At 39.4% G+C, this 25,721-nt stretch overlaps 1 protein-coding gene across 1 annotated transcript in view; it reads right to left on the bottom strand.

Moving 5' to 3' along the window:
* Positions 1-1,083: 1,083 nt before the first annotated feature.
* Positions 1,084-25,721, bottom strand: part of LOC311230750 (uncharacterized protein) — a gene marked incomplete at its 3' end in the record, with an annotated part of 39,288 nt that continues 14,650 nt past the window's right edge. Inside the window, exons 9-12 of the mRNA XM_084317108.1 lie at positions 24,826-24,999; positions 23,489-23,662; positions 22,654-22,841; positions 1,084-1,304 (exon numbers count right to left, since the gene is read on the bottom strand). Of these exons, the coding sequence (XP_084173234.1) occupies positions 1,084-1,304; positions 22,654-22,841; positions 23,489-23,662; positions 24,826-24,999 (757 nt within the window). The remainder of the gene's footprint in view (positions 1,305-22,653; positions 22,842-23,488; positions 23,663-24,825; positions 25,000-25,721) is intronic.

Genomic DNA, 25,721 nt, shown 5'->3' on the forward strand with positions numbered 1-25,721 from the left:
CCTATACTTTGACTACTTATACGTAGCCATGTGCAATATGTATATTATTTACATTCAACAGACCTATATTCTGTTTATTTATACATAGCTTTGTGCAATAGGTATATTGTTTATCCAACAGACCTATATTTTGACTAACTATATGTAGCTTTGTGCAATATGTATATTGTCTACATTCAACAGACCTATATTTTGACTACTTATATGTAGACATGTGCAATACGTCTGGCATATATGTGTACAATTTGACCTTGTGCTCATCTCATATTGCAACGAAAAAACTTCAATAAACAAAGTTTTGAGAAAAAAATTAAAACTTTCAACGCAGAACGATATCTGTGGAACTCTACTACAAAATGGCAGCAAAAAGGCTACAATTCCCATCGTTAAAGATTTCCAAAATGGTCGCCCTCTCGGAATAGACTTCACCAAATCGAAAAGTTAAATCTATCTAATGACACTTTTAACCTATTGCTAAACTAACGTATTGATGATAATATACATTCTACATGCGGTTGTGACATGTTAGTGATGTTAATACTTGAATACGTTTGAAATTAAAATCGCAACTTTTATACAACACTCTGAAAAATATTCGGGTGGAAAAGGTTTTAATAGCTGTGTTTAGGGATGTCCGATATTATTGGCCTACCGATATTATCAGCCGATATTGGCCTTAAAATGTGATATCGAGAATTATCGGTATCGTTTTAAAAATAAAATAATTTTTTTTTTCTTTACATTTATTTAACCTTTATTTACCCAGGCAAGCAAGTAAGAACAAATTCTGATTTTATTTATTGTAAAAAGTATGCATAATGTTGTGTTAATTCCACGACAAGAGATATGTAATGTTACCTGAAATTATTCCGTGTTTTGGGGGGGGGGGGGGGGGGGAACCCTGCATATATCGGTATCGGTTGATATCGGTTGATATCGGTATTGGAAATTAAGAGTTGGACAATATCGGTATATCGGTATCGGTAAAAAAGCCAATATCGAACATCCCTAGCTGTGTTATTTATAAGACAATAGTTATTTATCAATAATTTCTTTACTGACTGCATGATTTCTTTTACACTGTCAGATATCTATTACCGACTGGTCGATGGTGGGTATGACTCCTGCACTGGCAGAGTGGAGGTCTACCATGATGGCCAGTGGGGGACAGTGTGTGATGATAACTGGGGCATGGAGGTTGCTATGGTGGTGTGTAGAGACCTGGGATGTGGTGAAGCCCTGTCTGCCCCAGGCGGGGCCAGGTTTGGCGAGGGCAGTGGCCCGATCTGGATGGATGAGGTTGCCTGTACCGGCGAAGAGATGTCTTTAAAACAGTGTGATCATCCAGGGTTTGGCACTCAGGACTGATACCGGTTCTGCTCAGTTCATTATGCAGATCCAGAGCTTCATCAGGAGACTCAGGAAACCCCATCTGTTTCCTGGTGGGAACTTTTACAGTCTCTCTCTCTCTCTCCCTCTTTCTCTCTTTCTCTTTCTCTATACATCTCCCTCTCAAATTCAACTTCAAATTATGTTTATTGGCATGACAGATGAAAAACACATGTTGCCAAAACAGTACATAAAATGATTAACATTGACAAAGTTCGGGACAATCAAGGACAGGGATTTATGTTTATTCAAATATATTCACCTCTTGCTATGTTTATTGGACAATGTTATCTATAATGTATAGCGTATTAATTTTTTGTAGACGCTTATTGGTTGATTTTTGATGCTACGTCATGTTCCTTTCCTATAAAACGTCTGTACCACCATTGTGAGCCAATCTTTTGTTGTACATTGTGGTCTGTAACTAAGTGCTTCCCAGATCTGGTAAATAAACAGTTCTCACTTCATGACAGAATCCTGGATTAAGGTGTCTTTCCTGTCTCAAGTCACCTACACGTCTATAAGGGCAAACTACCTTACATGTTTTATGTTTTCTAATACAAGTTCAAACAAGCGCTGCATTGTCAGAATCAGATGCTAGGTAGCATGACATCAAAAGCATAAAATATCAGGAATCTTTACACAATGATGAACCACAAATAAAATGATATCTTAGTTGCAGTTTTTTCCTCTTCTTCCTCCTCCTCTTGATGAACTGATGAATTCTGAGGACATCCTGGTCACAATTTTATGTCTGCACTTTCTACATTGCTCTTGATCTGACAATTCCATGAGCCGGGGAAGTTCAACCAATATTTGTGAACATGAGCTCCTCTCCAATGTGTGACGTCACTAAGTATAACGTTTGGAGCTGCTCCATAGACAATGGATGGGAGACTGACTTTGTAGACATTAAATGGCTATTTTGAACAAATCTATAAATTGGTTTTAATGTACATATGATAACATTTCAAGAAATGTGAGAGGATGTAAATAGTGGTTAATCAGGGACATTAGATTAGATTACATTAGATTTGATTAAATTCAAATGTATTTTCATCATACAGCACAAGTAGGCTACAGTACGACGAAAAGAGGTTGGCATCTAACCTGAGTGCATGGCTATCATACAGTGTTATGTGTAGACTATAGGCAGATAGTTATGAATACAGTGTAAAGCATCTGTAGGCAGTGAAGGCAGTAAGGTATAAACTAAGTATAGGCAACAGAGTTCAGAGTTTGTACAGTAGGCTATGGGCAACAGAACCTAGAGTATAATTAATGGGGTTCAGTGTTTATATGGTATGGAGGTGGGGCTGTCACTGTGGTTCAGAGAGCTGACAGCTGAGGAGAAGAAGAAGCTATTCCTAAGCCTGCTTGACTTTGAACGGAGATTCCTACAGTATAGGAGCGGCACGGTGGTGTAGTGGTTTAACGGGCTCTGATGTACTGGCGGCAGGGGACAACAGGTGAATTGACTCCTGGGGCCCCCTCGTGGCTGAGAATGGAGGCTAATTCCCTTATTAACTCATCCTTGCCAGCTATGCTATTTGTCAAACCAGGGGTACCCTGGATCTTAAGAAGCTTGAAACTAAGTTTTGTCGTGGAAAACTCTGTCCGAATTTTAAATCAAATCAGGGGTGCTTTGAGCCTACCAGATGTTTCTATCCATGCACCAATCTGTTTTAATCACACTTTTTCGGCTCCATGGACAGACGGGGGTTACCTTGCCTGGAGTGGGAAGGGGCTAGCTTCCATTAAGGACTTATACATAGACGGTCACTTTGCATCCTTCGATCTACTAAAGAGGAAGTTTGAGTTGCCCGGCACCAACTGGCTCAGATTATGAAGTCAGAAATTATGTTAGATCCAAAGTTCAGGCTTTCGAAGGGCTCCCAATTGAACATTCTTTCTTTGATATATTGCTGAGCCCTCCCCACTCCAAGCACCTCATCTTTAGGTTTGTGTGTCTGTTTGACAACTGTAATATGGCCTCTACTGAGAAGATTGAAGAACAATGGCAGGAGGAACTCGGTATTGATCTATCTGATATTGTATGGGATATAGGAGTCTGTCTATAGTACAACTTGGCTCAGTCAATAGTAGACACCAGCTGATCCAATTTAAAGTTGTGCATCGTCTCCACTACTCCAAGCATAGATTGCACAAGATCTACCCCTCTGTTTCACCTCTGTGCGACAGGTGCCAGGTATCAGAGGGTACACTTTCTCATACCTTCTGGTTTTTCCCTTCACTAACAGGATTCTGGGCCAAAATATTTGACTGGTACTCTAAGGCCTACAAGATAACTCTACAGCCGGGGGCAGAGCTCGCCATCTTCGGCTGCTCTGAGTCCTCTCTGAGCTTTCCTACAGCTGTGCAACAATCTTTGACATTGGGGACAACAGTTGCTAAAAAACAAATACTGATGGAGTGGAAGTCCTCCTCAGCACCTTCTTTCCAACTGTGGATGGCGGACATGACCTCTGTCATACGGATGGAGAGACTAAGGTTCCTGAGAACCGATTCACTTAAAAGGTTTTCAAAAATCTGGGACCCGTTCTTAGCCTATCTCGATGAGGCTAGAGGCGGCAGCTGATTTGCCCGTCTGATCTCACAGTCCCCCTATGAGGGACCCCAAACACAATATTTCTCAGTCATGTATGGCTGGTAACCGTGTTGTAATAGCAAATGTAAAAAATTTGTTATTATTATAATTTTTTCTTTAATGCATTTTTTTTTACTTTCACTGTCTGAGTGTGTTTGTATGTAATGTTGGTATACTGTTTGTCATGTTTGTACAATGTTCTAAAAAATTTAAAATAAAATATATTAAAAAAAAAAAGTACTAAAAACCAACAGAAAATACCAAACACTAACAAACATTCAGCACAGACAATGGGGATGCTGCCATCCAAAAAAGATATTTTTTTTAAGCTCCAGGGCTAGGAGAAAAACATCCGGGGCTAAAGCCCCGGAAGCCCAGGGCTAAAGCCCCGGAAGCCCAGGGCTAACAACGCCACTGATGTATATACTTACAAACTGTTTCGCCTGTTTTATAGCAACACTACTATCACCGACATCTAAGAAGGGAGATCCCCCCTTGAACGGCCCTTCTAAGGTTTCTTTCCTCCACATTGCCTGTGGTGCTTTTTTCCTATTGCTAGGTTTTTAGTTAGTTTTTCCTTACCTTCGCGTGGGGTATGTCTTGGAGTATTGCATTTATTTATTTTACATTTTCTTTTGGATTTCATGGTGTTTTTTGTTTTGTTCTTGATTTATTGTGATATTTCTTCTTGACTTGTTTAAAGAAGACGGGTCCGGCCCATGGGGACATTAACGTGTTGTCAGGCCTTACATATACATTGTATTTTATTTGATTTATGTCTGCAAATACCTGCATATAATCCCTTTTACATTTTACGTTTATATACTATATCTGTACATATCCCTTACCTAGTCTTACTAGTTACACTGCTGGCTACTGTCCTGTTGTCTGCAGACCAAATGGTACATACATACGCTCAGGGTTCGAATTATCTCCTGAGAGCTATGGGGGCCCCCTGAATTATTTTTGGAATTTTGGCTGTTTTCGAAGTCATATTTAGAGGAATATCTCATTAGGATTAGTCAAATACTAAGTAATAATGACATCACACAACAGTCTAATCATTAGACTATTGTGTGATGTCATTATTCAGTCTCATTCTTAACCATCAATATTTGTTCATTTTCTTACTCACCTCTGATATATAATGCCATATTTACTTATTTGCATTTTGCATCTGATAAAATACAACAATTTAATTTGAAAAAATGAGACCAAATTTATGAACTTGAATTAACATTTATTTGTCTCTGCACTTATAAATCAAAAACTAACAAAATAATCTAATGGAAAATAAATAGTTGTATGGCACAACAGCAGCATTTATCAGGATACAGTAAGTAACATTATCATCTGATAATAAAATGAACATCAAATAAATACTTGTATAAATCAAAATAAATAATGTTATAAACAAATGTGCACAGGTAATCAAGAACTAAATGAAAAATAAATTAGAAGTAGCAGCATCTTCTTAGAACAACAAGAAGAAAAGTAACTACTGCAGCATGTCACCGACATGCAGACTGGAAGAGCCGGGATTTGAACCACTGACCTCTTTTATCCAAAGCTAATAGTGACAACTAGCTCTACCTCCTGAGCTACAGCCACCACATTGTTTATTGTTTATTGTTTATTAGCAAAGGATCCCCATTAGCTGACGCCGAGACGTCAACTAGTCTTCCTGGGGTCCAAGACAACATTAAAACATTACAACATATACATTGCAATTAAAACATAATACAATTAAAACATAGCAAGACATACCAAATAAGGAAACACAACATAGCAAGACGTACCAACCAAGGAACCACAAGAACATTAACACACAAACTATAACACAAATTATATCTAAATATGTACATCAACGGTAACATATTGCATATCTCAGCATTGTCAATATTGGCTACATGTAAGATTTTAATTTATTTTTGAAGCTTGCTACACCTCTTATGTCACGTATGTCACTTGGAAGATAATTCCATGCCCTAATAGCCCTATATAAAACTGTTCTTTGCATACTGTTAGTGTTTGTATGGGGTAGAATAATCTGCCCTCTACTTGCCCCTCTGGTAAAATGCATGTGCACATTTGAGGCGTAAATTATTTTATCCGTGATATATTTAGGACTGTGGGTTGTGATCACTTTATGAAAACAAATTAAAAGGTTGGCAGAAAGTCTTTTCTCAACACTCCTCCAACTAAGACGTTCATGCATTTGAACAACACTAGTCCTATATGAACAACCAAGAACGAGTCTTGCTGCCTTATTTTGTACCACTTGTAACCTATTTAGCGACTGCTTTGAAGCAGAAGCCCACACTACAGAACAGTAATCCAAGTGGCACAAAACCAAAGCACAAACAATCTGATTAAACAGTGCAAATGGAAGGAATGGTGCACATTTCCTGGCAGTAGCAATAGCTCTACCCATTTTAAAAACAGTTTTGTTTATGTGATCAGACCATGATAAAGTACTATCAAGCCAAAGGCCTAGAAGCTTAGTTTTTTCAACCTGATGTATAGGTTGACCTGCAATTTGTAGAACCAATGTAGGTTTACGTGCCAATCTTTGATTGGTCCCAAAAAGCATACAAACAGTTTTTGATATGTTAAGCACCAGCTTATTTGTTTTTATCCAGTCATATAAAATGTCCAATTCACCAGCCAAAACCTGATTGATTTGTAGCTGCAGCATAATAAAGGGTTGAATCATCAGCATATAAAGTCAGACTAGCCTGATGAATAGAAAAAGGCATATCATTAGTAAAAATAGAAAATAAGAGGGGCCCCAGGCAACTCCCCTGTGGGACACCGCATTCTAACCCTCTACTGCCTGACAAAGCACCATTAAAATAGACCCTCTGAGACCTCGAGGACAAATAACTCCTAAAAAATAAAATTGCTGAGTTATTAAAACCATAGCAAATGAGTTTTTGTATTAAAAGATTGTGATCAATCACATCAAATGCGGCACTGAAGTCTAACATAATAGCACCCACCAGCATTGAACTATCGATAGCTGAAAGCCAACTAACATCACGACTTAAAGTGTCACACAGGCAGCCAGGGGTTGATGCCTTTCTATCTCAGACCATGAGAGTAATAACAACATCTGCAATTAGAGCTCTGCATTATCAGAAGCCATTACATCAAGCTATAGATTGTGTCATCTCAAGTGGCAATTATTACTTTTTTCTAAACATTGTGGTGGTTGAGTAGCAGCGCAGTCCAGGTCTAGTGGTGGAGACTCGGGTCTGGCAGTGGCAACCGGCGCGGTAACAATAACGGGTGCACTGCGCGCAGGAGCAGCAGAGCTAACACTAGTACTAGCACTAGCAGTGTCAACTTCAGTGACAGTAGCGCTGCTAGCTGCTGCACTAACAGCGTCAGTCTTTGGCCTTTTTATAAAACCAAAGCTATCCAGCTTTGTACAGCCTTGCGACGGGTTGAGCCTTTTTTCTGGCGGCATGTGGCGTACTGTTTACTGTTTATGTTTTCAGTTGCAGAACACCGGCAGCCTTGTGTTTACAGCAGCTGCTTGCTGCTTCTTCTTCACTAGGTTGGAGTAGCGTTAAACTTATGGGCGACGCTCATGGGCGACGCATAGCGGCTTGGAGGTGAAATGCAGCCTATTCCACAACATTAATTACTCAGTTCTTTTAAAAACTGAAAAGAAAAATATGATCTATTAACAATTTATTTAGGTAACATAAATAATACTAATTTGTAAATAAAAAATTATATAGATTTTTTGAGAGACCCCCACAGGGGGTCTTGACTATGGGGGCTCAGACTCTAGGCACACCTTTACTGTATGTATCTGCAAGTATGATGGCTAACCATAATCAGAAGATTCTGACTACGGAATAAGGAGGAGCAATTACACTGATGATAATATTTAATGAAGACTCAGGAGACTTGATTGCAGAGAAAGTGTATTGTGTATTAGAAAAGAAAGAAATAAGGCAAATCAGATATCCAACATGGCCATACAAAATTACACTTATATATCAACTCTAAAACAACCTTTTTTACACAATGCCTGTGGTTCTCCTTCATTCAACATGGGACAAGACACATATATGACACTACCAACGCACAAGAGACATGACACTGCCAGAATGGGATCCCTACATTGTTGATCTGTCAAGTCGAATAAAAAAATTCGGTCAGTACAATTTTCCTTTATTTTTTTTAATCAAGGGGTCAAAAGGTGCATGACATGTTAGTAAACTGACTATTCCTTGTACTGTGGCCATTCATCAGTCGAATGGCCTCTGGAACAAACCCAAACTTCCTTCTGTTTGTTTTATAGGCAGGCTGTCTAAAGCGCTTTCTTGAGGGCAACAGGTCAACACACACATGAAGGACATGTGTGGAATCACTAATTATCTTATGTGCTTTCTTGAGCACTTGAGCTGTTAAACTGCACTAGGGATCTGTGTGTTCTGGCGATAATCTTTGAGCTAAGGTTGACAACACCTTGCAGTTTGTTCTTGTCTCTTTGACAGAGCGATGTGAACCAGCATACAAATTAAAAGGTTAGAATACTTTCAATAAAGGACGAATAAAACGTTGCCAGAATTCTGTGTTCGACTCCAAAGGAGTTTAGTTTACTGTAAGGGACGCGTCTATGCCAAATACAACGCAGTTCGGTTTCCGGGTTCCTCTGATTGGCCACTAAGCCCACGTGACCGCGGCTAGCACGCCCCCCTTATCGCCCGCTGCCGCGCTGTGAAGCGGAAGAGCCAGCGAGGCGACGCGAGGCGGTGGTTTCAGCAGCAGCGGCCGTCTTCTTCCGAGGCGGCTCGTTCTTATTAATCCCTAATGTCATGTATGTTGTGTATGTCATAAATGTTGATATGAATTGAAAATGGGGGACCCTGATGTAAACAAGACGAAAGTCTTTCTCTGGTCTGCATCCCCTTAACAATTTTCATTCATTCATTTCTCCCCCACTACTCCCAAAAGTAACACTAAATAGATAAAGTACAACGCCAGACTCAAGAAACTGTGTTCCCTTTGGCGCAATACACACAATTTTTAAGGGGATGCAGTCGCGTCGCCTCGCTGGCTCTTCCGCTTCACAGCGCGGCAGCGGGCGATAAGGGGGGCGTGCTAGCCGCGGTCACGTGGGCTTAGTGGCCAATCAGAGGAACCCGGAAACCGAACTGCGTTGTATTTGGCATAGACGTGTAAGGGACCAAGCAGCCAGACGAGGAGGACACAGTGGTGTAGGCCAAAAATAAGGATTTTATTTACCCATGAAAATACAGCCAAAACAATAAGGGTCTTATTTACCCATACAAAATACATAATTTACAAACATAACATAAGTGGTCCAAATAATAAAAGGCAGGTGTAAAAACAGACCTGAACGGAACAGAAGACCCCACACAAAAGAGAACTCAAACTATATATAGGTCCTATATATAGGCAGGCTAATTGATTAATTCATATTTTACCCTACTATCTTAAAAATGCACATTAATCAAATAAACAATAAACATACAACATATAACATATCTACCGAACTAAACAACCAATAATCTTAAGTAATAAGGAAAATACATATAATAAACTAAATCACAATACAAGGAACCCCCCCTGACATCTCCCACAACTTGGTTCGGTCCACCACCCCCATCCGGCCCTTTAGGACCGAGCTCTGTTGGCCCAGAGTGAGGACGGCTGGCTGCAGAGCTGCAGAAACAAACTAATGAATGAGATGCATGCACTCAAACCTGTAAAACCATGTAAGTCAGATAATAAAGAATGTATATGATATCAGTACGCAAGTCTATGTGTCGTGTGTAATTATGTGAAATAGAAATTGTGTATGTGCATCATGAATGTAAACGTGTACAAACAATAACTAAACAAACAAACAATAAGGGTGAGGGAACAAGTTAATATGTGCGGGTGCGGCGCACAGACACATCCGTCACGTTTACGAAGACAGTACAGACGCTGATGAGCCTTTTTTATTATAACATCTGCATTGTCGCTAAATTTGAGTTTGTCATCGCTCGTTGAAAGGCATAGTAAAAGTATAAGAAAAGAGAGGTATAATATGTTACCTTTAAAGATCAAATGATCTATTTAACATGTAAGAGGATGTTATTACATACATGTACATGTGTGGGTGTGTATATGTTTGTGTGTGTGTGTGTGTGTGTGTGTGTGTGTGTGTGTGTGTGTTAGACATCAAATAGGTCAGTGAAATCATTCTGACACAGAGACAATGAGGAGCCAGATGACCAGACACTAAACCAGGATAGAGTTGTTCAGAGAAGCTGCAGTAGAAGCTGTGGAGGTGTGTCCGTCTGTCAGAGGAGACTCTAGAAGGTGTGGATGTGTGTCCGTCTGTCAGAGGAGACTCTAGAAGGTGTGGAGGTGTGTCCGTCTGTCAGAGGAGACTCTAGAAGGTGTGGAGGTGTGTCCGTCTGTCAGAGGAGACACAAATCTGGTGGAGACACACACACCTCATTACTAGTTATCACCATACAAACACTCACATACACGCACACCTAAACACACACACACCTAAACACACACACACACACCTAAACACACACACACACCTAAACACACACACACACCTAAAGACACACACACACCTAAACACACACACACACACACCTAAACACACACACCTACACACACACACACACACGCACACACGCACGCAAGCACGCACGAACACACACACACACACACACAAACACTCACGTTTCCTCGGTCCAGATTTAATCTTCATCAGAGTCCAGAGGGTCCAGACTGTAGAAACAAGAACAGATAGTAGCTAAGTTTCCATCCACTTGTCAGTTGAATTTAAAGCCAATTATTTGAAGTTTGCAAAAACATTAATGTGAATTATGCGGTGAAAGTGTGTTTCCATCCAACAAATTTGATGTGAATATAAACCTGTGTGTAATGATGTCACATGCTGTAAAAACACACTTTTGCTAAAATATTGTTACATTAAATATATTTCCTACATTTTAAGCGTTTAATTTTTACACAAAATTAGCAAATAAACCACACAGTGCACACAAATGTTTGTCCAGTTAGCCAAATCACATATGAAAAGGAATCAAGTTTATCAAGAACTGGGCGGCTAGGTGGCGCAGTGGGCAAGGCGCTCGCCACCAACGCAGGAGATGCTGGGTTCGAGCCCAGCTCTCTGCGTTGCTACCAGCTTGGCTGGTCGTTCATACTAATACAATTGGCAGTATTAGGGGGTGGGAAGCTGGTGGGTGGGGATCGGACGTTGTGGACAGCGACTCCTACAGGTCGGTTGGTGCGCCTGTGCAGTAGAATCAGGAAGCGACGAGGGCGGCGTGTCCGTCCCACGCAGACCCTCGCCGCTGAGAGATTGCGCTGTGCAGGTGAAAATATGCGACGGCTGCCTCCGCGAGTACCGGAGGGGACACGTGATGCAAGGCTTCGTCCACATTGCAGCCGACCAGTGGGAGGCATGGTATAACAACATTCGAGACAGGGGAGGGTAGAATTGGACAATACGAAATTGGGGACGGGAGAAAAATAGAAAAGTGGGGAGAAAAGGTAGATAATATTTTTTTTTAAAGTTTATCAAGAACTAATTAATATGGATTAATACAGAAGATGCATAACATGAGATGTATAATGGGAGATGTATAACGGAGATGTATAACGTGACATATATAACATGATATCTATAACAGGAGATGTATAACGGAGATAGCACCTAGAGGTAGCACCTAGAGGTAGAAACCATGTACTGAGAAAGCACCGCAAGACTAAACTATGTGGTACCCTAAACCAGGCCAGAACTGTATGGGACCCCCTATGCAAACCAAAGGGTTTCTTTTGTGGTCACCTCAACATTCGTAGTGTTGGTAATAAACGCGAACAACTAGAGCACCTCCTACTTGATTTTAACTTACATTGCTTAGGTCTGAGTGAGACATGGCTAAAGAAGTCGTCCCCTGAAGCCCTAGTATCCATGCCAGGCTACAATGTATTTAGGAATGACAGGAATACTGGGAAAGGAGGTGGGGGAGTCCTACTGTACATCAGAGACACAATTGCCTGTAAAAAACTGGAATGGTCCACTGACTTTGAATGTGTTGGTGTAGAATATGTTGGTGTGGAAATCACTCTCGCTGAACAAATGTAATTTACCCTGATATGTCTCTACAGAAAACCAGATGCAAAAGTTGAGTTATACGACCAGTTAAAACATGTCCTAATCATAGGTGACTTCAATGTCAATTGGGACAGTAAACAGGCTAGAAAGAACTTAAAACAATCCATGGATGCCCACAGCTTTGAACAAATAATCAAACAGCCAACTAGGATTACCAAAACCTCCCAGACCAAAATAGACCTAGTTTTCACCAACCAACCGGATAGAATCACTAAGACCAACAACATGTTGACCGGTATATCTGACCACAATTTCATCTGTTTCACCAGGAAACTCAACAAAACTCGCTTTCTAAAAACATCCAAAAAATCTGCCACCTCATCAAACTACATCCCAAAAAACCTGCAACAGAGCTTTGAGGATGCAGTGAAAAAGCTTGACTAGCAAGAGATACTATCCTCCAATACCACAGAGAAAAACTGCACCCTCTTCACAGCAAAAATCAAGGAGACGATGGCCTCCTTCTCTAGGAAGGGGAGCCAAAAAGTCAAAAAACAAACCCACCTCCCATGGCTAGATCACAGCTGCAGACAGCAATTGAAAGACAGGGACTCACTCCTCAAACAGAGCTTAAAGTCTGGACTGTCTATCGACAGACAGAGATTCACGCATGCTAGGAACAAGGTCACACAGACCCTCAGAAAGGCCAAAGCAAACTTCTTTATTAGTATAATTGAAGCAGGAAAAGGGAACAGCAAAAAAATCTGGCAAACCTTGAATAAACTCCTAGGCAAACACCACAATCGGGAAAAAGACCCCCTAGAACTGAATGTGAATGACATACTAGTTAAAGACCCCACAGTACTGGCCTGCACCCTCAACGAACACTTCTTAAATAGTGTTCTAGACAGCACCAAACACTTTGCCCCCTCCAGTATCCTACCAAACCCAGTAACCAACACCCAGCCCCTCTTTGAACTGGAGGAAATAACAGAGCCTGAAGTGAAAAAGATCATTCTGGCTCTGAAAGGCTCCAAAGCCAAGGACGCCTACGGGCTCGACACTGATTTCCTCAAAACATACTCTGATGCACTCATTAAACCCATCACTCTACTAGTGAATCAATCAATTACCTCCAGGGAAGTTCCATCATCCTGGAAGATGGCCACGGTGACCTCTATCTTTAAATCTGGCAACAAGGCACTGGTGACCAATTATAGGCCCATCAGTATACTTCCTGTCATATCCAAAGTTGCAGAGAAGTGGGTGTCGAATCTCATGACTAAACATCTTGACTTGGGCCCCACCCCACTTAACCCAATGCAGTTTGGATTCCGTGCCCTTCACTCAACAGAGTCAGCCAACTGTCTGTTTGTTGAAAAGGTCAAGAGTGCACTAGATAGCAACAAGTATGTTGGTGCTGTCTTCTTAGACCTTAGCAAGGCTTTCGACTGTGTCAACCATAATATCCTCCTAACCAAACTAACTCACTTCAATTTCTCAGCTGCTACAATAGAATGGTTTAGATCCTACTTATCAAACCGAAAACAATGTGTCACGGTCAATGGCGCCAAGTCCCCATATCTAGACAACCCTGTAGGTGTTCCTCAGGGATCAATCCTTGGGCCCCTGCTATTCTCCCTGTATATCAATGACCTGCCAAATGTGTGTCCCGAACTCAATGTACAGATGTATGCCGATGACGCAGTCATCTACACACAGGGCAAGGACATAGAGTTGATTACATCTAGGCTCACATGTGCACTAGACAAGGTACAATGCTGGCTAAACAGCACCTGTCTCCTACTTAATGCGAAAAAGACTGTGTGCATGGTCTTTAGCAAGCGTCCAGAAACCATCAAGCGGTCCAATGTGTTCCTGAGGAAGGAGGGAAAAAAGGAAGAACTATAACTTGTTTCCCACTTCAAATTCCTTGGGGTCATCTTGGACTCAAACCTGACCTTTAAGAAACACATAAAGAAAGTGAGGAACACCATCAACTTCAACATTTCCAACTTCAAACAAATACGGCCCTCCCTAACACTTGAAGCCGCAAAGACATACCTACACTGTATGGTCTTCTCCCACATTGAATATTGCCTTCTAAACTGGTCATTTACTGGGGCCACAGCCATGAAACCCATAGAACAACTTTACAACAGAGTATTGAAGGTATATGACAGGAAACAGTACTCGTACCACCACTGTAAAATCCTGGATAAGCATCAAATTTTTTATTTTGAAAACCTCAGACGTTATAAAAGTTCCTGCTTTGTATATAAATGCCTGCACAGATTAGCCCCTCCCCCTCTCAAGGAGTTTATCCACGAGAAAAGGAACATTGGATTAGCCACTAGGTCAAACACCAGACGGGATTGTGAGGTCCATTTTAGAAAGACCGCCTTCAGCAAAAATGTTCTATCGATAAAGGGAAGTCGAACATGGAACAGCCTTCCGGTCCCCTTAAGGGAATGTACCACCCTGTCCACCTTTAGGGGCCAACTCAGGAAATGGCTGTTAGACAGCCAAATATGCACTCATTAGGGATGTTAGTGATGTTGTACTGACTGAATGTCATGTTAGTGTAGTCATGTCAGTGATCTCAGTTTTTATGAATGAACGTTGTATGGTCCGTTTTGTGTTTGTTTTATGTTAGGACTACGGGTGGAAATTAGCCCTGTGCTATTCCCGGCATATTTACGTCCTTATCATGCTGTGATGTTATGCATACACATGTAAATGATGTTCATTCATTTGCATTGTCCTTAATAAACAAATCTTAATCTTAGATGCATAATGGAGATGTATAACGAGAGATATATAACGTGAGATATATAATGTGATATCTATAACAGGAGATATATAACAGAGATGCATAATGGAGATGTATAACGGGAGATATATAATGGAGATGTATAACGTGAGATATATAACATGATATGTATAACAGAGATGTATAACAGGAGATATATAACGGAGATGCATAATGGAGATGTATAACGGGAGATGTATAACGGTAGATTTTGTATAATAGCCTTTGTTCGCCATCTCCTTCTCTAGTTGTTGGTTCTAATTCTAATATTTAAAGCAGAAACACATGGTGGATAACCTTTTTACTGATAAAGAGAAAATCCGGTAAGGTTGAGTGCAAAAACCTTTTGCCGATATTCATGAAATTGTATGGAGATTTACTGTTTCCATCATACGTTTTTCATTCGAAAACATGTAGATGAAACTTAGTTAGTGATTGATCTATTATGTTATTGATCTGTTATTCTATTGATATATAATTTTATTGATGTTATTTTAATGATATATTAGTTTCATGTTATATCAATACTATATACAGTAATATACACTATATAAATATTATTTAAAGGGATATTTCAGTTTCGTAGAATTTGTCTGTCTATAATTGAGTAAATGTTCTTAGTTACTTTTCACCCTTGATAGGTAAGAACTATTACTCAAGTACTGTACTTAACCGCTTCCGCTTAACACATTGGTGGCCAGACTCCAGATTTCTCTGGTTAACTCACCAGCGGTTGAGTGCCAGACCCGAGATTTCTCGGGTTTTCATAGTCTTTTCTTTTATTCGATTTTCTTATTCATTACAGGTTCACGGACCTCTGTGTTACCATAGGAAATCATTCTGAGATCCCCAAAGTGCAATACCGGCCACATCCTGCCAGAGGTGTGGACTCGAGTCACATGACTTGGACTCGAGTCAGACTCGAGTCACGAATTTGATGACTTTGGACTTGACTTGACCAAATCAAAAAATACTTTGACTTCGACTTTGACTTTAATACCAATGACTTGTGACTTCACTTGGACTTGAGCCCTTTGACTTGAGAAGACTTGATACCTTGGCTTCCCCCATGCCCAAAGATAAGTTATATTAAATACTGAATGGTTCGTTAGTTACTGCGTTATTTTTATGTAGATTGGTAGCGAGCTGCAGCGCAGTTCTCCTCTCCGGTCTGAGACCAATAGGGTCCAGCTGCAGTGCCGGAGAATCCTCTCACTGGGCAATCCTGTGGCAGCCACGAACCTTCTTTCTATAGAAGCAGCTTGGATGTTCAATCAATCAATCAATCCAATAACACACGCTCGTCGCTCACTTAAAACAGCGCACCTCCCAGCTGCTATATAGAAAGTAGTAGGTTTGTGGCTGCCACAGGATTGCCCCTTGAGAGAATTCTCCGGCGCTGCAGCTGGACCCTACTCGCGGAGACACGCTGTGCTGTGGGGTGTTTACTATTTAACCGTCATGGCAGCCCCCACTAGTCGCGTTTTTACAGATGGATATTGTCACAAGTCAATTTCTCTTTTGTCGAGCCAAAGAAAGGATCGTTTTAGTTAAATGTAATTTGTGTCTTGGCTCAAAGATCATATCTGCTGCCCACTTTGTTTGAAACAATCCGACAGCATCCAATAAATTTGCGCCAGAGAAGAAGTAAGTTACGATGAATTGAAAATGGGGGACCCTGATGTAAACAAGACGAAAGTTTTTCTCTGGTCTGCATCCCCTTAACAATTGTATGTATTGAGCTGTACTGTACTGTACCCATTCTGCAATCTGTTAATAAAGTTTTCATTCATTCATTCATTCAACGTTAAGAACAACGTATCTAGTGGGAAATTATACCAAATATTGCTTCGTTTTCTTATGTGGTGGTCAACAAAAAACGAATTGCAGAAAATCACAGATGGAGACGCAACAACTTCCAACTACATTTGAAGCTGCATAAATAACGGTATGTAACGTGGTTTATAAACAGTCAGCAATGTCTCGCTTGATGAAAGCCTAACATTAATGCTGCTCCTTAAAAAAATGTATTGATTAAAAATTGTAAGATTGCAGAATGGGTACAATACAGTACAGCTCAATACACACAATTGTTAAGGGGATGCAGGCCAGAGAAAGACTTTCATCTTGTTTACATCAGGGTCCCCCATTTTCAATTCATCTTGACACTTATGACATACAGCTATACAGTACTGTTTTATCAAGACATTTATGACATACAAGTATACAGTACTGTATAAGAGACATAGATCATAAGAAACAGAAATATATACTACATTCGAAGGGGAAGAAACTACATTGGAGGGGGTTGGGTGGGGGGGGGGGGTTGGACATTTACAGGGTCCAGTTTTTTATTGGAGCCACCCGTAGGTGCTATTTGAGAGCGGTTTTGAAGGAGGGTAGGGATTTACATTATTTTACAGCTGTGGGCGTTCCACATTGTTGTGGCATAATTGCTAAACGTGTTTAGTCCCTTGTTTGAGATGAATCTGGGTTGAACATGATTTGTGGAACTCCCTCTGGTGTTGTGGTCCTGGAATTCACTGACCTTTGGGAAGTATTTCGACATGTACTTAAGCATTACATCACGCGCAGGAGTGGTTTGTGACCAATAAACCATGCCTAGGGGTGGTCGTTAGGCCCGAGGCGCAGCCGAGGGTCGTTAGACCCCCCTAGGCATGGTTTATTGGTCACAAATCACGACTACAAGTGGTGTAAAGCTTTTATACAACTGCCAGATTCATCCAACCTTATTTCTATACAATAAACACACATTAATCGAAGATTTATTGAAAAAACCATCCGCCAGAAAAAGTAGTTCCCACAACTACAAAAAAGACAAGTTGCCTCCATGTGGAAGCAGCTTGAAGTGCATCCAACCAAACTAACACATCCAACTGTGTATTATTGGAATGATTGAGAGAAGTTGCCTCATGTGGAAGCAGCTTGAAGTGCATCCAACCAACTAACACATCCAACTGTGTATTATTGGAATGATTGATTGAAAATGTTATTACCAGATGCAGAATGGGTACAATACAGTACGGCTCAATACACACAATTGTTAAGGGAATGCAGACCTACTTTCCATAGAACTTCATTCTTAGATGCTTCTATATAAAGTAGGTAAAACAAATTAAAACGTTTTCTTTGCCCTATAGGAAAAAAACGTTTTCTTCGCCCTATTTTTTTATTTATTTCTTTTAGCCTAAACTTAACCAGTTGGAAACCAGGGGTACAGTAATAAAATTAGCAATCAACCAATCAATCAATTCAATAGACCATGCTCACTTAAAACAGCGCTGCTTCTCTCTCAGTCTGACTCCCCCGCTGTTGCAGACAGGAGTGTGTGTGTGTGTGTGTGTGTGTGTGTGCGTGTGTGTGTGTGTGTGTGTGTGTGTCACAGTGTGTGTGTGTGTGTGTGTGTGTGTGTGTGTGTGTGTATGTGTGTGTGTGTGTGTGTGTGTGTGTGTGTGTGTGTATGTGTGTGTGTGTGTTTGTGGGTACGCCAGCGTCGGACAGTGTGAGAGTGAACGCTGCAGTCAGTGGGAAGGAAGTAGAAATTTAAATCAATCAATTAATCAATCAATCAATCCGCGATTTTTCTTTTGTTCTAGATTGACTCAAGACCCATCAATTACATCATCCAACATTGTTTAAAGGACTAACACATTCCCCTTGACAGAATCGCTTCATATTTAGTCGTTATGGTGCTATCAACATATCCATTTGTTGTCCGCGATCTTGTTTTCTCCCGGAGTGAGCCGGGGAGTGATATGTGATTCGGTTGTGGGCGGGTCCTGAGCCCAGGACCGTGGATTGTTGCCAATAAAGACGTGTAAATGGCCAATCAGAATCGAGAAATTTGCATGCCGTTGTATAAATGGTGGTAGTGTATCTTGTAGACCAGGCCCATTGCAAGTTGATGTACTCTGTACTCTAAGCCATCCTAGGTTGTCAAAATGGGCAGGGGTAAGGTCAAGCAGTAGTCTGACCAGTTTGTTTTGTGATGTTTGTAATCTTGTTTTTAGTGCCTTTGAGGTGCTTTGGTACCATGAGGTACAAGCATAGTCGTAGTACCCTTGAATGAGTGCTCCTGCTAGTCTTCAAGGTATTCTTGTTTACCAGTGAGGAGATCCGGTATAAGAATCGAGTTCGTTGGTTGACTTATTGGTTGCCATTTTGTCACAGGATGGAACCCAGGTAGGTAATTTCATCTTTCCTTGTGACAATATTGTCACCCACTGTAACAGAGAAGCCGTTGGCCTTGCTGAGTTTGTTATTTTACTCGCACACGAATTAGGCCCTACCTAATTCTAATACCTAATAAACTACCTAATATATGAAATGCAGAGATGCCTTGTCATTTCAGTACAGATTTGTTATACCCCAAAATTGATAAAGGGTTAAGGTAGACTATAGTTAGTTGAACCAAGGTCTGCTATTATGGATCATGTGCCATAGACTCATTAGACTGTATATACAAGGCAGGCAGACGTTAAATAAATGATTGGTCCAAGTGGGAAGACAATATGTTGGTTATTGTTATCCTACCTTTAAAATGGATATGGTGATCCTTATTCTTTTTTTTCTCAATATACTCCTGAACTGGTTTTCAAGCAGCTCTTGCCCAATTGTATCTAGCTGTAAGACTGATTCTGAATATTATTACATTTATAGAAATTGTATTATGTTTTGCCAACAAGTTGATAATGAAACTTTTTGGTGAAACGCGTATTATGACTTGTTTAGGACTCGAAACTTAAAGGTTAGGACTTGGGACTCGACTTGGGACTTGTCAGTCTTGACTTGGGACTCGACTTGGGACTTGCCTGTCTTGACTTGGGACTTGACTCGGGACTTGAGTACCCAGACTTGCGACTGACTTGAGACTTGCAAAACAATGACTTGGTCCCACCTCTGCATCCTGCTAGGTAGCAGTATCGCCCACCCTTTGAAACCTTATTTCACACTGTGTGTTACATTGTATATAGTCCGGGCGGAGAATGTAGACCAAGCCAAGTGAATCGCTTCATCCGACCACTTCGAAACGCATCTAGCACATTCTATCCATAAGTTGTGCCAAATTATGTCCGGGACCAGATGGACATCAATACTGGAAATCGCAATCAGACAATTGGAATATTATTTTTAATCAGCGTGTGTGGTGTTCAAAACGAATGCCGTTACTGGCGATCAAAGCATCAAAAAACGACCCCCCCCCCCCCCTTCATGAATTCATGATGAGACATAATACCTATTATATACCTTTGATTTGGAAATAGTAGCGTGTACAGGCGAGCAACGTGAACGTTTTTAGCATAATTCACATATCGCTCCATAACGCAATTACCAGAAATTAGCCAGGATCACTCTGAAACTATACAATATTCACCACGGTATAACACGCGAACGTATACATGAAAAACGTATTATTTTTCACATGTTGAACGAGTGATAGTTACTGTCAAATAAGCCATAGTATTGTCTCCATAGCTATAATATAGAATATTGATATAGCCCTGCAAACACTGCGACGCACAGTGAAAATCCCTATCCTTTACAGCGGTGCATGGCACACTGAGTACAAGGATGGCTAAAATGGCTGGCATCCAAAGTGTTAAGCCAGAGTGTTCCGGTACCGGTACAAAATTAATATCACTCATAAATAGATCAATACAGTCCGTATTAATTAATGTTGCGTTTCTTTTTCAATTGTAGCCTAGAGTAAAGACCCTAACTCTATCAAAACAGCAGTCAAAGTGTATATTTTCAGCACTACGTTTGTTTACCAATGATTTGAAGTGTTATTAGTAGGGCTGGGATTTTATCGCATTAATTGTGATTAATTAACTACAGTAAGAATTTAAAGTAAAAAAAATTTATGCATTTAATCGCATCATGATTTTTCTTTATTGTGTAAGAATGTTACCTTTCAAAGGAGACCAGACTCATGCATGTGCTATACGTATAAAGTAGAATAAATTGCAAATACTTTTTTTCTTAGTCTGGTTTGTTCATACAGAATACTGAAAAAATAAGAGAGATTGAGATGAATCAATAAAAAAACGTTACTTACAGTAGATTTCATTCACGGTCTTTGGTACTAAATCCAGATTGAACTCTGCCATTGGAAAGTGGAGATTTGGCCCGATCCATAGATGGATGACTTGGCCATAATAAGGTCAATTATAGGCCTGATATTCTATATTCAAATTGCATGTGTCTGGATGGCAAAATGCTGTACTGTATCTACAAAACCCCTTGTAAATCATCTGCACTTTATTAATTTGCTTAGATCTTTTGTACACGTGATCTCAAGAAGGTGCTGAATGAGCTCAGTGGATTTGTCACGTCTGGTCAATGTTAGCATGGTGTTATTCACTGTCAAAGATCTTTTTTAAATTATTTAAAAAAATTATATTCTCCTTTGGTTCATTACAATTTACTCAAGCATAGTAAGGGACACACTATTTACCTGGTAATATGGGGCGTAACAGGTTAAGTAACAAATACCAAGTACTTTTATAAAAAAAAATTGCTTTGCTACATTTTAAATATAAATGATATATTTTACTTCACAACATTTTAAAGTATATATGTTACTCTTACTTAACTACATTGATGTAAAAATGGTAACAGACATTTTGCCATTTATAAAAACTAAACTTCCCAGTCTATGAGCAGGCTATTCTCAAACATCAGCCGATGAGTAATGAATTACAGTAGGCTATTCTCAAACATCAGCCGATGAGTAATGAATTACAGTAGGCTGTTTTCAATCCTCAGTCTATGAGTAATGCATTACAGTATGCTGTTTTCAAACCTCAGTCTATGAGTAATGCATTACAGCAGGCTATTCTCAAACCTCAGTCTATTACTCTGTCATCCCACGCACCGTCTGAGAACCCTCACGCTTGTCTAACTACTCTCCCTTTTTGATATTAAACACCCTTGAAACCTGTCCAGTTGTGCTTTCTCTCTGCGCTAAAGTCTCACAGTCAAACCATAACAAAAGTATTAAGAGCAAAGTACTGCTGTGGGCTTTCTTATTATTCACTGTGCCTAAAACGAATAAAACTTTAAGTAGACGTACTTATTGCTGTTGTTCTGTAAAGTAATTCACAACTGTTCTGTAAAATAATTAAAAACTGTAATTGTTCTATAATGTATCTTAGAACGGGGGAAAGGTGGAGTAGACTATATGAGAAAGACCTATGGCTCTGATAGCTCTAAATGTCTATATGTGTATCAGTGATAATCAAACATTACCTAACCCGAGGCTTAACTTAAACCCTAACCTTAACCTAACCATTTCCCCCCATGTACATCTATATTCATGTAACATAATAACAGTCTTACCTTCTTCTTTTATTGAATAATTGGTGTAGGTGTAGTGTTTGTAGTTTTGTTGGGTTCTGTTAATTGAGAATTGAGGTACTCCTACATGCCACAAAAGCGAACCCTAACTTATTCATTTACGAAAACCGTTCCAACTGTAGTTTGTTAGCTGGCCTGCTGACATGACTCAATAAAAGGTTAGATTCAGAATAAACTATTTATTATGACAACGTTGTTTTGCACTTGATTTGACCAGAACAGTCTCCGCTCTGTGGAAATTACTTTTTATTCACGCTCCACTGATGGTTTTAAAGTTAGAAACCACACTGTTCAATGTTTTGGTCCAGAACTCCAGTACAACAGTACCTAGGTCAGACAAGAGATAACAACAGTTTACATACATGAGTTTGTCCAGTCCAACAGAGAGCAGCTTCACTCTTGAATCTCCTGGGTTATTGAAGCGCAGGTCCAGCTCTCTCAGGTGGGAGGGGTTGGAACCGAGAGCTGGGGGTAGAGCAGCACAGCCTTCCCTAGTAACACCACATCGGTACAGCCTGCAGAGAGTTCAGCATTATTAATACTATACATATAATAAATATATTACAATTGAGCCATTTTGTTACTTTTTTATTTAGTAAAATGTGGCATGAATATTAAGTACATGAATATTAAGAAGGATTTATTAACAACCATAGAACAAGAAGAGGTTGTGTGAATTATGAATTAATTACACCAGTGCAGACAGTGAGAGGAAGCATTGTTTTCACTCCTGTCTGTGGTTCTGTCTGTGTGTCTGTCTGTACCAGCCATAGCTCCTACAGTTCTGATCCAGTTTGGATAAAATGTCGCACATATCCTGTAGGCCAGCAATTCTCAAATATATTTAAAATCAGTCAACGACAAGTATTTTAATTTAATTAATTTCCACCATTGTCAATTGAAATCAAAATTAAGGGTAAACATAAACGCACAAGGGTGATGCTACACAAAGCCTCAGCTCTGGTAATCAGCTCTCTGGCAACAGTTTACAATATGGAAATGACAGAGTGACCTTGTAATGTAGTTGATACACCTATAAGCTTTGGGTTTTAAAATCACTTCATTTCATATATATAAATAGACATTTATTTTCTTTTTCTTTTTACAATTCTACATTTTGTTACATTTCTTTGAGTAAAATGTGTCTCAATATAATACTGACCCGAGAGTCTCCAGTGTACAGTGTGGACTCTTCAGTCCAGCAGAGAGCAGCTTCACTCCTGAATCCTGCAGCTTGTTGTCACTCAGGTGCAGCTCTCTCAGACTGGAGGAGGTAGATCTGAGAACTGAGGCCAGAGCTTTACAGGATCTCTCTGAGAGTTTACAGGTGTTCAGCCTGAATGAAGATGGATGGGAAGGAAACCAGAATGAACCCAGCATGCAGGAAACATTTATTTATTTATACAGGTAAAAAGTAGTCAGTAGTCATTAAACTAACCCTAACACTGAGTAGTACAACTGATGTACAGAGTTTCCTGTCCGGCAGCACAAAGAAAATATATAGAATGTAATTAGAAAATAGAACGAAGATGAAAAGAAAATTAAAATAAAAAACAATTCTTGGAAAAGAAAGGTGCTAAAGCAATGTCCAAACATGAGACAATTCAAACTGATGTATAAGGAAATGATGTTCACGAGGTACAGGGATGAGGAAGGGACTTGATATTCACGGGTGTTTAAATTTGTTTTTTTTCTTTCATGTTTTACATATATAGTTTTTATTTTAATTTTTTTTGCATATATATATATATATAGTTTTTTTTTATGTTTTAAATTAGTACACTCATTTGAGTAGTGGAAAAGGGGTAGGATTAAATAAGTGTATACTTCTTCCTACTCCTTTTCGAACATGTAAATTGAGTTATGTTTTGCTTTTGTTTAGTTATTATTTTGTTTGTATTCATTTACATGTTCGAAATAAAGATTTCAAATAAAAAAAATCAAATCAAAAGGATGAGAAAGTACATGAATATTAAGAAGGATTTATTAACAACCATAGAACAAGATGAGGTTGTGTGAATTATGAATGAATTACACCAGTGCACACAGTGAGAGGAAGCATTGTTTTCACTCCTGTCTGTGGTTCTGTCTGTGTGTCTGTCTGTACCAGCCATAGCTCCTACAGTTCTGATCCAGTTTGGATGAAATGTCGCACATATCCTGTGGGCCAACAATTCTCAAATATGTTTAAAATCAGTCAATGACAAGTATTTTAATTTAATTAATTTCCACCACTGTCCATTGAAATCAATATTAAGGGTAAACATAAACGCACAAGGGTGATGCTACACAAAGCCTCAGCTCTGGTAATCAGCTCTCTGGCAACAGTTTACAATATGGAAATGACAGAGTGACCTTGTAATGTAGTTGATACACCTATAAGCTTTGGGTTTTAAAATCACTTCATTTCATACATAAAAATATACATTTATTTTCTTTTTACAATTCTACATTTTGTTACATTTCTTTGGGTAAAATGTGTCTCAATATAATACTGACCAGAGTTTCCCCAGTTTACAGTGTGGACTCTTCAGTCCAACAGAGAGCAGCTTCACTCCTGAATCCTGCAGGATGTTCTTACTCAGGTTCAGCTCTCTCAGACTGGAGGAGGTAGAGCTGAGAACTGAGGCCAGAGCTTCACAGGATCTCTCTGAGAGGTAACAGTGCCACAGCCTGAATGAAGATGGATGGGAAGGAAACCAGAATGAACCCAGCATGCAGGAAATATTTATTTATTTATACAGGTAAAAAGTAGTCAGTAGTCATTAAACTAACCCTAACACTGAGTAGTACAACTGATGTACAGAGTTTCCTGTCCTGCAGCACAAAGAAAATATATAGAATGTAAATAGAAAATAGAATGAAGATGAAAAAAGAAAAAAAAATTAAAAACAATTCTTGGAAAAGAAAGGTGCTAAAGCAATGTCCAAACATGAGACAATTCAAACTGATGTATAAGGAAATGATGGTCACGAGGTACAGGGATGAGGAAGGGACTTGATATTCATGGGTGTTTACATTTTTATTTTATTTATTTCATGTTTTACATATATATATTTTTTTCTTTTTTTTGCATATACTGTATATATATATATATATATATATATATATATATATATATATATATATATATATATATATATATATATATATATACATATATATTTTTTTAATGTTTTAAATTAGTACACTCATTTGAGTAGTGGAAAAGGCCGGGGTAGGATTAAATAAGTGTATACTTCTTCCTACTCCTTTTCGAACATGTAAATTGAGTTATGTTTTGCTTTTGTTTAGTTATTATTTTGTTTGAGTTATGTTTTGATTTTGTTTAGTTATTTATTGTGTTTGTATTCATTTACATGTTCGAAATAAAGATTGCAAATTAAAAAAAATCA

The sequence above is a fragment of the Notolepis coatsorum genome, assembly GCF_963971535.1.
Source record: "Notolepis coatsorum genome assembly, chromosome: 6".
Lineage (NCBI taxonomy): Eukaryota > Metazoa > Chordata > Actinopteri > Aulopiformes > Paralepididae > Notolepis > Notolepis coatsorum.